We start from the raw sequence: 15033 nt of genomic DNA, 5'->3' as shown, positions 1-15033 counted from the left end.
AATCTGACTGATGTAACACCTTTTCCTTCCTTTATTTTTTTTTTTTAACAGTGAAGCAGAACAGAAGACCATCAGAAATTGTAATTATAGACAAAGCTTTTGCTCACCACTGTGCTCAGCTAACACTAGTAGAGAAGGTGCCATACAGCTGAAAGATCTTCAGGAAATACATTAGTGGATTTCAGTCCAGCTTTCAGGACATTGCATCATCTTCCAAAATCCATCATTACCATTTGACAGCACTCAGTTTAATAGGTGGCAATTTCAAAGAGCAACCAGGGACTGAACTGCAAAAAACCCCAATAAGTCAACTTTAACAAAATAACTACATATATTATTTTCTATAAAACTACAAACATCTTTATAGGATAGCAAATCCATAACAGCGGGCAGAATGGACCACCTCAGCCAGCCTAAGCCAGGAAAATTCCACCTTGTTTGTTCTATATTTGTAACATATTTGGCAAAGACACCCACAGATGAGTTATGGGGAAAGTTTATTCTGCCACTGTGTATGGCAAAACATCAGCTACTATTGCCTTCAATTTATTACTCACTGTTTGCATTATCTTATGGTCTAGGAGTCCTGGAAGAGAATCTCATTAAGCCAAACACTACATGCATATAGAACAAAGACAGATCCAGATCCAAAGGGCCTACTGTTCAGCACCTTTAGGAGAATGACTTTAATTAAGAAAATGCAAGAGGGAAAAAAGAGAAAATAAACAACTGCAGCCAAAATTTTTCAACCACGAGGCCTGAAATTCAGAGCTTAAATCCAGATTTATTCTCATAAATAAAAATGATATATCTAAAGGTGCCAGAATTCTGAGTTCATACTGAAGGCCTCATAAGCTCTCTGACTTAAAAACTCATGAATGAAAAAAAATCAAACACTCAGCCAAGAATACAGACTGACGCTCAAACTCTATTCTTACAGCAGGTCTTTGGCCTTTCCTACACCTACCCAAGGCATATATTAAAGCTAAGTGTTGGTCTAGATTTCAACCTAAGTTACATCAGCTTTATGAATTTACATCCAAGTCTCAACATCACTGCATAGGAGCTGCGGATGGCTTCCCTCTTTAATCACCAGTGCTAGTCCTCTGTGTCTATATGTTTGCATATAAACGTGGCGGGGAGAAGGGATGAATCTCCAGTGTCAAAAAAATCAGCTGAATGCTGCACTCCCACACTGAGTTTGGCATACGAAAATCATAGGCTTTTCACAACCCTCAGTTATATTATTCATGCAGAATGCACTCAGCTTTCTATTGTTCCTGCTCTCATTGTTTATAAATGAGTCTTTGCTTCATCTGGGATGGAAGTTCCTTTAAGTTTCCCTTGGTAAAAGTACTTCTGTAATGAGGTGCAGTGCTAGTGCTCAGAGGGTTAAAGAAGTTTCTGGAAATGTTTGTGCTTCTGGAAAAAAAACTACAATATTTTCTTTCTTTATTGAAGGAAAAATAAACAACTGGAACTGGTTGATTTGTTTGGGTCCATCAGATGCACAGGTTTCTAATTGCTTCTTAAATGTTTCAGAAAATAATTCAGTTCTTCGTTTTGTTCTCTGTTACTGAAACTTTTGCAAAGGAACTTTCTAAATGGAGGAAATGGCCTCAAGTTGTACCAGGGGAGGTTTGGATTGGATATTCAGAAAAATTTCTTCATGGGAAGGGTTGTCAGGCATTGGAACAGGCTGCCCAGGGAAGTGGTGGAGTCACCATCCCTGGAGGTGTTTAAAAGACATGTAGATGAAGTTCTTAGGGACATGGTTTAATTCCAGAGTTAGGTTAATGATTGGACTCTATGATCTTGAGGGCTTCTTCCAAATGATTCTGAATATGTTAAGACTTTTGCTTTTACACCTCACTTATATACTCCCAGCACCACCACATTAAAAAAAGAAAGGATCCTGAGACATGGTCTTCAAATGTTGTGCATGGTGTAAACACTATTTCTCATGACAGGACATGAATTGTACCAGGAACTGCTGGTCCCTTCTGTTATGGCCAACACAGCTACAGAAAAACATATAACCCTTTGTCTAGCAATATTGCAAATTTCATGATTTAGCTTGTTCAACAGTTCAGGCTGTCATCATTAATACTGGTGATTGTGCAAGGTTCTGATGCATTCCCCCAGCTCAGAGTTTTTCCAATCCAATTTAAGTTAATAAACAGTGGACTGAATTGCAAAAGAAAAAAGTAAGTTAATCACATGGCAACTTAATAGCTTTTGACTTCAGAGGACATCCTTCTGTTTCAGGTCTAATATCAGAGCATTTTAAAGGTAGGTGGGGCTGTGTCTTTAACTCCTCCATTTGTGGTACACTTTCTGTTTTTAAAGTTCAAAGGCCTTCCTTTATGCTTTCGATAAGGCTGAGATATTGCAGATTCAAAGGGGACGACATGCAGTGCCACCTGACATACCGAAACCAGAAAACTGGAGTCAAATTCATCCATCCATCCATATTTTTGAGTGAAAAGAAACTTCAGTTTTGAACCAAGGACTCAGTTTGCCAGTTAATGGAAATACATTTACATTTTACTAATGTTAAGCAAAGAAACTATTCAATCTCTTTCAAAAACCGTCTCCTGTCTATTTGCAAATATCAATTGACTTCATGAAATTGATGGATTTTTGTCTTTTTAATATCAACCCTTAACACATTAGCTCTTAACAGAAGTTTAATGAAACCATCCCCAAGAGCAGTATCTCTAAGCCAACAATCTCCATCTTCTATGGGTTCTCCTAACACTCTGGACTGTCTTCATCTGCCCTCTCCTCTTCTCACCTGCTTTTCTCCCTCTGGTCAGATTCTGATTTTTATCACACCAGTGCAAACTCTGAGTAACTCCACTGAACTCCAGGGAAATATATTTCTGAATTTACACCTGCCTAGCCAGCAGAAAATGTAAATTGAGCTCAATAGTACTTAGTTTGCTCATAAAAGTTTTTTTTTCCCCTTTAATTTGAGATGAGAAAAAAAAATGATAAGTCTAGATTCTATTGCTCATACACATCTTCAGTAGTACCACATTCCTCAACAGACCCTGTTGAAAAAAAGCTACTCACAGACTTTTTCACTCAAAACATACAAGCAGAACTTGGTCTGCAATTAGTAATGAAGAGAGGAAAAAGTATTTATTTCAACAAAGGTAAGCACTATAGGTCGTTCGAAGGCGTGACAGTAATGCAGTATTTCAATTGGTTTTAAAGCAACAGGGTTTTATAAATATATATATATATATTTGCAATTTAACTGTCAGGTTTTTTCTAAGAAGAAAGAAAAAAGATTGCAAATGTTCCTGTCACTGCTATATTCCAGTTAGTTTTAGAGGAGTGAAAGACGATAGATTAAAACAACCCCATGTAACACTGGAGAGTAAATAACCTCCAAATCTGGAAACTCATCTGTGTGTGCAATGAGGACTAGCGCTGAGTGGAACACATACAAGGAAAAAAGTGCATTGAAAGAAGCTTGAGTTGTTTTTAATTTAAATCCATGCCTATTCAAAACAGTCATATCTGAATTTCTAGGAGCAAGCAAAATCACTATGCATTTACCATACTAAATGCCTTTTTCATCAACTAACAAAACAGAACAGATACAAATGAACCAATCAGGGATTTCGAGTGAGCCACCAGTGATAGAAAAGCTACTCTGCACATTCCAGTTGAGTCACCACAGAGAAGTAGGGGAAAAAAAGAGAGGAAAAAAAAAGGGGGGGAAATAAATTACTGTGTGCAACTCCATCTGCAAACTGCTTCTCCCGCACTGGTATGTAATAAAATGTGTTGCTAAGATACAAGCTGCTAAAGAAGTTCATTAAAGGACACTTTAAACAAAGCTGCCAGACTCTTTTCCCTTTAAAGACTGCTTATTTGGTTCTGTCCCTTGTGTTTATAATTAGATCCTCTATATGAGAGATTGTGCTCCATTCAAGCCCACTCAGCAAAGAATGTTAATAAAATAACGTAAATAAGGCACTGGCTTAGGTTGTATATATTTATGGCCTATGGAGCTGTTGATAGAAATACATCTGCACTCCACTTGTATTTTTAAATGCAAAATAAGGATTTTCCAAGTAGCTTCTCCCCAAGCTAGCGAGCAGAAATGTCAGCTTCTGCACCCAGCACTCTAACCCAACTTTTAGAAAATACTTCCAGTCAAAGAAAGCTGGCTTCTTGCCTAATGTTGGGAGTTTCTGAGATGCCTCTTGTGTAAGCTTTTATGTGCAAGCCTTTGTTATCTACACTGAAATAAAGGCCAAGATCGTGTACATCTTTCACCTGGCAATCTTTATCTTTTTCCATCAGTATATGAGTTCCTAGATGCATGTTAACAATTTGCGGAATCTCCTTGATCTTAATATATGAATGACACAAGTAGGTCTATTTTGTCACATTTTATTGCCAGGAAAGATATGTTATTAAAGAGGTCTTTGACCTTATATAAAATACTTCTAGTCTCCCTAGTAACATTTTCATGGTAGGTGTATTTTGGCTTTTGTTTTAGTTGAAGAAAAAAGAATGGGCAAGGCATACTTTGCATTCACTCATTGTGGTGAAATTATATCTAAAGAAATAATTTCAGCATTTATCTCTTCGGCACTTAATAACACATGAGATGCATAAATCACAGATGAGAGTTGGTATCAGTGATTATATAGGGAACGTTACTTGTCATTTTGTAACCTGCATCTCATATTAAATTCTGTATCACAGTCCCCAGTATGTATATATTTTTAATTACATTTTCAGGCTCATTTACATGTGCATATTGGCTTTCTGCCTGAATGATATCAAAGAGAAAGACCTTATGCTCACACCCAACCACACACACACGTAAGCACATTTATACACAGAAACACTCAAGCCTGTACATTTCTGAGAATGGAAGCTTCACTCGTCTTTCTCATTCTTAGAAAAGCTTTGGTTCAACAATAAATCCTTAGGCAATCTTAGCTGATTCAAAGCGCTTTAGAAAAGCAGAAAATAACAGAAAACGCAGGTTAATCTCTGCTGCATGTCAAAAGTATCAATGATTCTCACTTGACTCATGTTAATCGAAATGTAATATACATTTTCACTTTCTGTAACCTTGTAAAATTTGTCATCAACAGCTGAGTTTGCGCAGAAAAGCTATTCCATTCCTTCACTTTGGATAAGAGGCAAGCTACATCACAAAGTACCAACATGATCAAGTTAAATCAATGTGGAAAGGAAAACGACCTATGCACTATATAGATTTAACTTCTGTTTCAAGACCAATTGTATGCTTCTCTTGATTAAATGCAAGCAATCAGACAAACTTTCAAGTGAGCACACTGTTTTTGCCACAGTATCAATGCCCATCCAACTATGAAAATAAGATTGCCTCTCAAAAACCCAAATTAACACCACTCATCATACCTACAGAGTTCCCAGATACTTAAGTGTTTTGATTTTACTGCAACTGCATTTAGGGCCAGTTCTGTGGTTTACTTTTGTTCAGTCAAAAGTGTCATTTTGTAGTTTAAGCTCCGGCATATATTTAACTCCTTAAAAAAAAAAAACCAACACACATCCTCCTATTTTTCCTCTGTCTCTGTATATTAACCAGAAGGGTCTGCCTCTAAATGTGCAAAAAAACCCTGTGGTACATATTAGATTTCAATAGATGCTTACTATTGGCAGTTGCAGGTTGTAGCTAGAACTAAGCCGCATCAGCAATTTCATATGACACTCTGGAAATTGCTACTACATAACAATAAGTAGCTGATTCAAAAAAAAAAAAGGGGAGGTGGGGGGGAAGAAAGCATGTTTAAGGAAGTACATTTTGGCTCAAGAAGAACATTTCCAAATAAGAAAGTAGTACCACCTTAAGTTAAAAAAAAAAAAAAGAAAAAAAAGAAAAAAAAAGATATACATACTTTTATAGACATGCATATAAGGGAAGGGTGTTTAAACTGATTCAATAACAAGGATTGGATAGACCAAATATGAGTCTGTTAGGTTGAAATAATCGTCTACTTTAATGGCAGAAAGACAAATTTGCATTTCAATTAGTCCAATTCTTTTTTTGTTCTTCTTTGTTCTTATCTTAAACTTGCAGCCCATTTTTGTACTTCCCTTACCTCCAACTACTCTGTGTGCACAAATTTCCCTCTTTGACATCATGGCCACATATACACCATTTACTATGGCCTTGTCTTATTGATTTGCAAACTTCTACCCTTTAACTCTATTGATTAGAAATTGTGTCGATGCTTCAGATTTTGTTTTGGGGGGTGGAGCGGAGAGTGAGGTATCATTTTATAATCAAGTACAAAAATAATGCATATTTTATCTTTGATCACACAGAGAAAGGCACAGAGGGAAAAGTTAAAAGTAACTCTGTATTAACGCGTCTTTATACGCCTTCATGCTTTCAACTTAAAAATCAAATCTGGAATGAGATTAAAAGGGATTTTCTCTACTTGAACATATCAGAAGTGTTTAGAGTGATGCAGTATCCCATTGGAAATGTGATTTTGAATCACCATTCAAAACCCCTTCTCTAACATGTTGTTACGGAAAGGAGACATTTAGAGATATATTCCCCTTTTCCTTTTCTTCCACAAGCAGAATGAGTGGGTGAACCAGATCCTGAAACAAGGTGAACTATAAACATCTGACAGGATACAGGGTTCTGAATGAGCTGTTCACATGGCATAAGCCAGTGAAGAATTTGTTCCATTAAACCCGAGCTCTAGACAAAGACTCCTGCAGAAGCATCAGTTTTAACTGTCCAAGAGTCTACTAAAAAATTGAAACAATTTCTAACTCCAAGAAATTGAGTTCCTATATAGAACTAAAGTTTCTTTGAAAGGGTTTCCCTAGCAAAGTATTGTGTACATCTGAATAAATACCTATTTGCTGCAAGTATAGATTAGGTATTTTACAATGTGTAACAGGTAGCAAGTACCGTTAGTATAAAACCAGAAGTGAAATAAAAAGGTATTGTTGGCATAATTCTTTTTTTCTGAATAGACAAAGGCATTGTAAGGAAAAAATTGCTAAATCACAGGGATAATCATCATAGCCCGCTCCTCTAATGAGGCATCATGGGATTACTGGAGTTATTATAAGAGTCATCTTATTGAAGAAATTCAAAGTTAATTGAAATCAATTGTACTGTTCTGACAGCAGGTGTTTTAAGTGGCTAAAATATCAAAGTGAACTCTTTAAAATTGTTAGAATGAATGTAATGTTCACTTTTCAACTCTTAGCCCTGCCAACTGATATACTGTACAAGTAGAGAAGAGTGTACAGTCAAAGAAAAATGCTGGAATAAAATAGCATTTCACATGCCAGTCAAGCAGCTACCAAACAAAAGGTGGTTCTAACCCCCTTCAGTACACATTTTCATTATGGATGTACAATTTCCATGAATCTTAGAAGGGCAACCTCATGCAAGGCAGAAAGCCACAAGTACACATATTGCCATTGTGTTTCACCTCTATGAAAATGTCCTTTATTACCCTTTTTCCCCAATAAGAACAGAGAATCTCAATATGGTATTACTGAAAGCACAAACAGAATGCTAGGATCAACATTATGCAAACTATATTTGCAAGTTTCTCCTCCAAGGTACTGAAGGTAAATTCTTCCCTAGTTTTGTCACTTTTCCTACAGATGGCAAAGCAAACAATAAATTCCTAGCTAGTTCTAGTGGGGGAAAAAAAAAAAAAAAAAAGGCAGTTAGTCAGGTTTCCCAGCAAAGTCAGCAGGACCTCAATGTGCGGAAGAACTGCAAAGTCAAGCACATATTTAATACCCATTGCCTTTGTGTTTAAAGACTCAACGCAGTGACTGAGAAGTTTAATACTTCAACTGGGAGCTCACCACCCTGTCTCACTCCACTTCAGTGGGTGCTCACTAATGTCCTTCAAACCAAAGTCTGCTGGGATGAACATATACAGATGCAATTCTTGCCACAACAAATTGTGCTGTGTGTACCTTGGGACAGAGTTTGACATTAGGTTCTACTTGATTTGGAAATGCCTTTCAGGTTTTATCTCAGTTTTCACTGAAGCTTATAACACTTATTTTACTTAAACAATTTTGAAAGTACTCAGCCATATAAAATACTGAGCTTTGGCAAATGTCAATAATTTCTCCTTTAACGTATGTAAACAATGCTGCCATTTCCAGGCACAGCACAGCATGAATTTCAACAAACCACAAAAGCCACCCTCTCCTTTTTCCCAAAACAAGGATACAACATCAGTAAAACCAGACATCTTGAGCTAAATAGTTTCCAACAACTGGCATAAGAACTGTACTTAATTTTTAAGAAGTCTAACACTTTCCACAAACAAGCTTTGCTGGTGATCACCACAGGCAAAACACAGTCAGCGATTTAATTTCAGATATACTACCCAAAAATACAAACCAGTAATAACACAGGCTGGGAGAGTCTGCCTGAAACTAATGTTGATTTTCTGCATAGATAGTAAATTATGGTAAAGAAATGAGGCAGTGCACAAGTGAACGGCATACACATAATGTCTTTCAGGAAGACATATTTTTATTACCGCGCTCCAGGACAGGCTGTCTGAATTCAGAGTTCATCACAGTTGAAAACACAGTAGCCCACATGTGCTTATTGTTAGTTTTTAAGACCTGGCTTACTACCCAATACTTATATCAGTAACAAGTAATTTCCAACTGGAGGTTAAAGGTTTGTTTATTTGTTTATCTTGATCTATTAATTAATAAGAGAAAACTTTCTAAAATTAAAAGACCCTTAATGACTCTTTAAGGACATAAAGAAAGCAAGAAACACATGCAGCAGAGCACCTCTGGTGTGCTTTTAAGGCCAATGCTGGCTCTTATGATAGCTCTTTTATTTACATATAAATGCTTGTTGCTTGACAATTTAGATAAAAATGTTACCACTGCTCTGCATGTGCTGTAGATTGAAGGTGTAAAACCATTGGACCAACTAATGGAGTCTTCACACATCATATCTTGTTAAAGAAGAGGTAACCCACTCTCAAATGCTATCACAATTCATCAAAACTGTAGTATATGAAAGATACACTTCTAACAAAAGTAAGTTTTGTCTTTTTGAGTTGGATGCCAAATCAAGTATTGACTGAAGCTGCACTGTTTCAATAATGAAAATTATGGCTCTACAATACTTATTTGAAAACACTGAGAAAATATTAAAACTACATTTACTTCCGTATTTGTCTAAAGCACCAACATAAAAGAAACATTGATGACTGGCCAGGGATCCTTAATTAGGTTGCAACTTGAAATCCAACGGTGCATAAAAGTCTACTTTATACATTTACTTCATGCACTAGAAGTTGAGCTTGTAATTCAGTTCTTTCTGTCTCTATTTGTTTCTAGAAAGGGAAATATTGCCACAAATGCCAGTGGCTACAATGGAAAACTGATTAATAGGGGTACTGGAAGATAACACTCACCGCTGCTATATTTCTAACAGATGTGGATGATGTGATCGTCCATCCATTTTACTATCTGTTTCATCATCCACATGTGCAGTTTAATTGAAATGCAATTGTAGCACCTTTTGTATTCAGTGCATGCACAATCAAAGGTATACATAATTGAATTATGAATTAGTTGTGCCTAAACAAATTGGGGAGGGGATTGGGAAGGGGGTAAGGAGGGAAGGAATGTAAATACATATGTAAAAATAACCTCCCTACTTACACGGCCTACTTAAGTTTATGTCAGTGTTTTGGTATAGCCACAAAGGTCAGAGCTTGAAATCACTAAATGTCTCCAGCATTGGCCTATCTATTGTCTCAGTAGCCTTCAGGGCACTTTCTTCATGCCCTCAAGGACCGCTAGTTCATTTATAAGCCATTAGCTAAGGAGCAGCTACTAATTATAGCAAGTCTGCAAAGTTACATGATGGTTTTGTGACTTGGTCAAAGGCTAAGACCTCCAAACTCATTTCACTTGTGACCCAAGAAAGATTTCAGTTTAGACCTCCAGAGGTGGCAGTCTGGAGCAAGAGGACATCACATCACCAGCTAGTCCCTTATTTATAAGCTCTTGTTGCACAGGATGTTGAAATCAGTAAAAGAAATCTAGGGTTTTGCCTAAAAATAGTAGGTTTCCTGCTACATGAAATTTGCTATTTACAGAATTTTAGTATTTGATGTTTAATTACTTAATAGTTTATAGTTTCATTTAGAAGATTATGAGAAGGGCAAGTCATAAACACACAATGATTGTTTACTAGTTAGCTTGGATTATACACAAATATGTTGTGCAAGCTTAGCAAAAACCTTTTTCACCGAGCTGAATCAGAACAGTCAAACTGTATTTTCAAATGTGTCTCTCTGCCTTATCTAAATTCCAACATGACACATAATAAATAGCTTCTCATTTACTATCATCATAAAAATTTAAACAGCCTTGAAATAGTTGCTACAATACAGGGGAAAATGATCAAATGTATGTTCTAAATACCCACTTAGAACAGTAAAACTATTTCCATATTGAAGACAGAACACATAAAGATGCATTGTTGCAGTAAAGGCTGTTACCTTGTTTTAAAAAAAGAAAATCTTCTACTCAGTATAGTAGTATTAGAGTCAACAACTTGCTGTTTTACACTGCAAAAAAGGACTAACAGCCCTTAGCTATCATGTAGTGTCAGATTTGCTTTAAAAAAGAAAGTATCTGATTTGATTCTATACAGTGATTAAACATCTTTGTGCTCTGCTGAGTAGGGTATTCTATCCCCTCCCCCCTCCAAAAATGGCATCAAAGCAATCAAAATGGTAATGTTCAGCATGAATGGGGCCCCATCCCCCACCTTCAAACTCTGCAGACTTTTCTCCATGTTAGAAGAAACCCACACCCCTTCCTCACAAAATGGAAGCTTCCACTACCAAATTGAGAGTGCTGACAAATTCTGATTACAATAAACTGGGAGGAAAAGGGTGGCAGATAATCACCATTACCTATGGGCACAGATTATATATGCACGGATCACTTTTCAACTTTAAGCAAAACTCCAGCAAAACAAAAAAAAAAAAAAAAAAAAAAAAAAAAACACACCACAAAAAAAAAAAAGAAAGAAAGAAAGAAAAAAAAAATTAAAAAAAAAAAAAAAAAAGAAGGAGAAGAAAGGGGTTGAATCGCACACGTGCCCCCTCTCCCCCGGAGGTCCCTCGCCGGGAGGGAGGCGGCTGCTTCGGGGCAGGCGGCCCGGCGCCCCGCGGGCGCTGTCCCCGACCCCGGTGCTGAAAGGCCCGCTACATTCCGGAGGAACGGCGCTCTCTCCCGCCGCCGGCAGGGCCGGTAGCCGAGAGACGGGGAGGGGAGCTCAGCTCACGGTTCAGCTCGCGCCGGCCCCCCGGGGAGGTGGAGGAGCGCGGGGCGGGGGGGGGGGGGGAGCAGAGGGCCAAGGGGGTGGAGAAGGAAAGTTCACCCCTGGGGGGGATGGCTTTGTCAACTCCCCTTCCTGCGCTGGAAGTCCTGAAAGTGGGGACGGGGGGCCGAGGGGGGTGCGGATAGTTCGGTGAGTATGAATGCGAGTGTGCGGGCGTGAGTGTGCGCCCGGCGGCGTCGCGGCCGCTGTCCGCGGTGCTGAAAGACCCACCGCCCCCCGCCGCGCCCTGCAACTTTCCTCCCGGGGGGAAACGGGTCACGGGCGGAGCGGTGGGCCCGGGGGTCACTCGGCACAAAAAGAGAGATGAGAAAGTTTGGGGAGGGCAGGGGGGAGAGGAAGGAGGAGGGAGGAAGGAAGGTTTCTGGTTTGTTTTGTTCCCCTCCTCCGTTTTGTCTTCCCCCTCTGGCAGCTGAAACAGGTTAATCTGTTTTTATTCGTATTTTTGGAAGGGGGGGGAAAGTGAAAGTGCCTAAGTGAACTCGAATCAAAAGCTAACACGTCAGATCAGACCAAGGGAAGAGAAAGGCAAGTGGGGAGGGAAGGAAAAAAAAAAAAAAAACAACACATGAAGAAGAAGAAAAGAAATAAAATAAAGTGATCAATAAAAATCAGTTTTGTAATCAAACACAGAAATGGCTCCGAACTGGGCTCCAGCCTCCTCCCTCCCAACTCTTGCTCTGCACATTACATGGAAGTGTACAAAGTAGCCCAAGACAGGAGAATTTTCCATATTCCTAAAACATGTCGACCAACTCAAAATGGACGCCTCATTTTTTTTTTTTTTTTTACGTTTTAACTACTGCTTATCTTTTTACTACTAGTACTAAAATCATTCTTTCTCCCAGCAAGACATCAGAGAATCCGACCTCATTTTGAAAACATGCATTTTCTTACTTTACGCTTAGGAAAATGGATGTTATATTCTCTGCTGTCGGTATTTTTCAGCTAACGCAGACACTTTTCGGATGTTTAGAAAGTGCATTGTAAAAACAAGAAGAGAAACCAAACACAACTGAATCGATCTGTTCCTTACTTGTTTCTCATTAAGAGCTGCTATCCTTGATTGCCTTTCATGGATTTGTTTCTTAAGATCCCCGTTCTGCAAAAACGGCAATAAGATGCATATTAAAGGCAAAGTGTAAACTAACCCCTGTAATGAATAAACTTGCGATCTAGAAATTGTTCAAAGGCAAAACAGTTCCACCAAAGCCGTACGAAAGCATGCACACACAAAACACCCTCCTTAGTAAGAAAGCTCAGTGCAAACTACAAAATGAGATCTCTTACTGATAAAGTTTCTCATAGTGCTGTCCCAGCACAACTGTGCTGATTACAGCAGGGATAAAATATTGAAGAAGAGGAAAAAAAAGGATCTGCATTTACCTGTGGATCTTGCTTCATCTGTGCAACTAGTTTCTATAAAAAAAAAAAAAATCACCCCCAAAAAAGGAGGAATTAGAAACTGTTTCAAGTTTAATGGATTTTTTTAAATGTATGTATGTGTGTGGACGGGGGAGGGAGGGGGGTAAGGAACAAAGAGGCAAGTAAACACTGCGAGTCAGTTTCAAGCAAAGCTCATAAATATTCAAGTCTCGTCCTAATCTCTCCAACACACACACACACTCGCACACACGCACTCACACTCACGCACACGCGTACACACACACACACTCACACAAGCACCAACCGCAACGTTAACTCCTCATCTCCACAACACACACACACACAAAAAAACTCAGCCAAACAAGCTGCAAAACTACTTTGGCGAAGTGCTCGCCATTGCCGCGGGGGGCCGGGGGGGCCCGCGGGGGGCCCCCGCCGCGGTCCCGGCCTCCCCCGCCGCCCCGGCCGCGGCCCCGGCCCCGCTCCCCCCCTCCTCCCCTGATCGATAGACCCTGCGACAAGAAGCAAAGGCTACTTGATAAGCATGCAACACTGGCTCCCTTCCGATCCTCCTCTCCCTCTAAAAAGCACCGGGGATACAAGAGCATTTTTTATTTGCTTATCATTTTATTTTTTTTTACCTGATGACATTGGATTTCCACTTTTAACGCCTCTTGCAAGCTGTGTAGCTCCATCCCTGCAACTTGCCAGGCACTTTCCTGCCACTTTCAGATCCGAATGAAGTTTTGTTTGTTTGTTTGGTTTGGTTTTTGGTTTGGTTTTGTTTGGCTTGCCTTTTTTTTTTCCTCCCTTTCTTTTCTTTTTCTTTTTTTTTTTTCTTTTTTTTTGTCTCTCTCGCTTTTTGCAACCGACCCACCAGCCAGCGAGGCAGCCACCCCTCCCTCCACGGAAAAAAAAAAAACAAAAAACAACAAAAAAAGTAATTTTAAAAAGGAACGAAAGAAAGGCTAGGAAAAACTAAAAAAAAAAAAAAAAAAAGGAATGGCAGTAACGATAATACTATTTTAAAAAAGCGACAACAACAATCGAAAGAAACAACTACTCAGTCTGCAAAGCAAGTTCTTTGCCTCTTTGCTGGGGACACAGACTCATCACTCACTTTCCGCCAAAGTAGGGGGGCCCCTCCCCCCGCGCCCCCGCCCGCGCGCCCCCGCGCCGCCCCCCCTCCCCCGCCGCCCCCGCTCCGCCCCGCAGCCGTTCCACCGCCTCCCGCCGCCCCGCCGCCCCCGCCAATGGGGACGACAGGGGCTTGGAAACGGGAGGGACTATATTTCCTCGGAGTGCGCGCCTTGATTTCACTTTGCCTGGGGAAAAAGTTGTGCCTCGGCTGTCAATGCTAATTCGGCAGTGCCCGGATGGAGCTGGGGGGGGGGTTTAGGGGGGGGACGGTGAGGAGGGAGGGGTGGAACGGGGGGAGTGAAGGCTTGCGGCCCGCGCATGCGCCCTTCCCGCGCCGCCGCCGCGGTAGACGAGAGAACAACAAAGTGCCGGCGCGCGCGCACGCCCCCCCTCCCCGAGCGAGGGCCCGCGGGGGGAGGGGGGAGGAGGGGCGGGGCGAGGGCGGAGCCGCGGGGCGGGACCTGGGGGAGGGGTCGAGCACGGCGACCCATCGCCTCAGGGGCTGCCGCCGCCGCGGGGCGAGGGGATCCTCAGAGATGGGGCATCATGGCCTGCGCTCCCACCCCCCCCTCCCCCTGTCGTGGGTCTCCGGTGGGGTCTGTCACAGAGTCACAGGATGTTCATCTAGTCCAGTCCCCCTGCCGGAGCAGGAACACTTAGATGAGGCTACACAGGAATGTGTCCAGGCGGGTTTTGAATGTCTCCAGAGAAGGAGACTCCATAACCCCCCTGGGCAGCCTGTTCAGTGCTCTGGCACCCTCACTGAGAAAAAGTTGCTTCTCATATTTAAGTGGAACCTCCTGTGTTCCAGTTTGTACGCACTGCCCCTTGTCCTATCATTGGTTGTCACCGAGAAGAGCCTGGCTCCATCCTCGTGACACTCACCCTTTATATATTTGTAAACATTAATAAGGTCACCCCTCAGCCTCCTCCAAGCTGAAGAGACCCAGCTCCCTCAGCCTCCCTTAATCATCTTCGTTGCCCTGAGCTGGGGGCAGGGCGAGAGGCAACGTCCCCACTGCTGAGAAGAGATTGAGGAGAGGGAAGTTTCTTCCAGGCCCCCCCGTTATCACCGCGCACTCCCACTCTGCTTTTCCCCG

General features: G+C 40.8%; 1 protein-coding gene across 4 annotated transcripts in view; it reads right to left on the bottom strand.

The window, feature by feature from the left end:
- PHF21B (PHD finger protein 21B) overlaps positions 1 to 13488 on the bottom strand; it is a gene marked incomplete at both ends in the record, with an annotated part of 164063 nt that extends 150575 nt beyond the window's left edge. For 2 of the 4 annotated variants that reach the window (XM_082067045.1, XM_082067047.1), the window contains 3 exons: positions 12444 to 12509; positions 12794 to 12826; positions 13435 to 13488. In XM_082067045.1, the coding sequence (XP_081923171.1) occupies positions 12444 to 12509; positions 12794 to 12826; positions 13435 to 13488 (153 nt within the window). The remainder of the gene's footprint in view (positions 1 to 12443; positions 12510 to 12793; positions 12827 to 13434) is intronic. The other 2 variants (XM_082067046.1, XM_082067048.1) reach the window with 1 other exon arrangement.
- Between the last annotated feature and the right edge of the window lie 1545 nt (positions 13489 to 15033).

Source organism: Streptopelia decaocto (genome assembly GCF_964273445.1).
Source record: "Streptopelia decaocto genome assembly, chromosome: 1".
Lineage (NCBI taxonomy): Eukaryota > Metazoa > Chordata > Aves > Columbiformes > Columbidae > Streptopelia > Streptopelia decaocto.
This window is presented reverse-complemented; position numbering and strand designations above follow the sequence as displayed.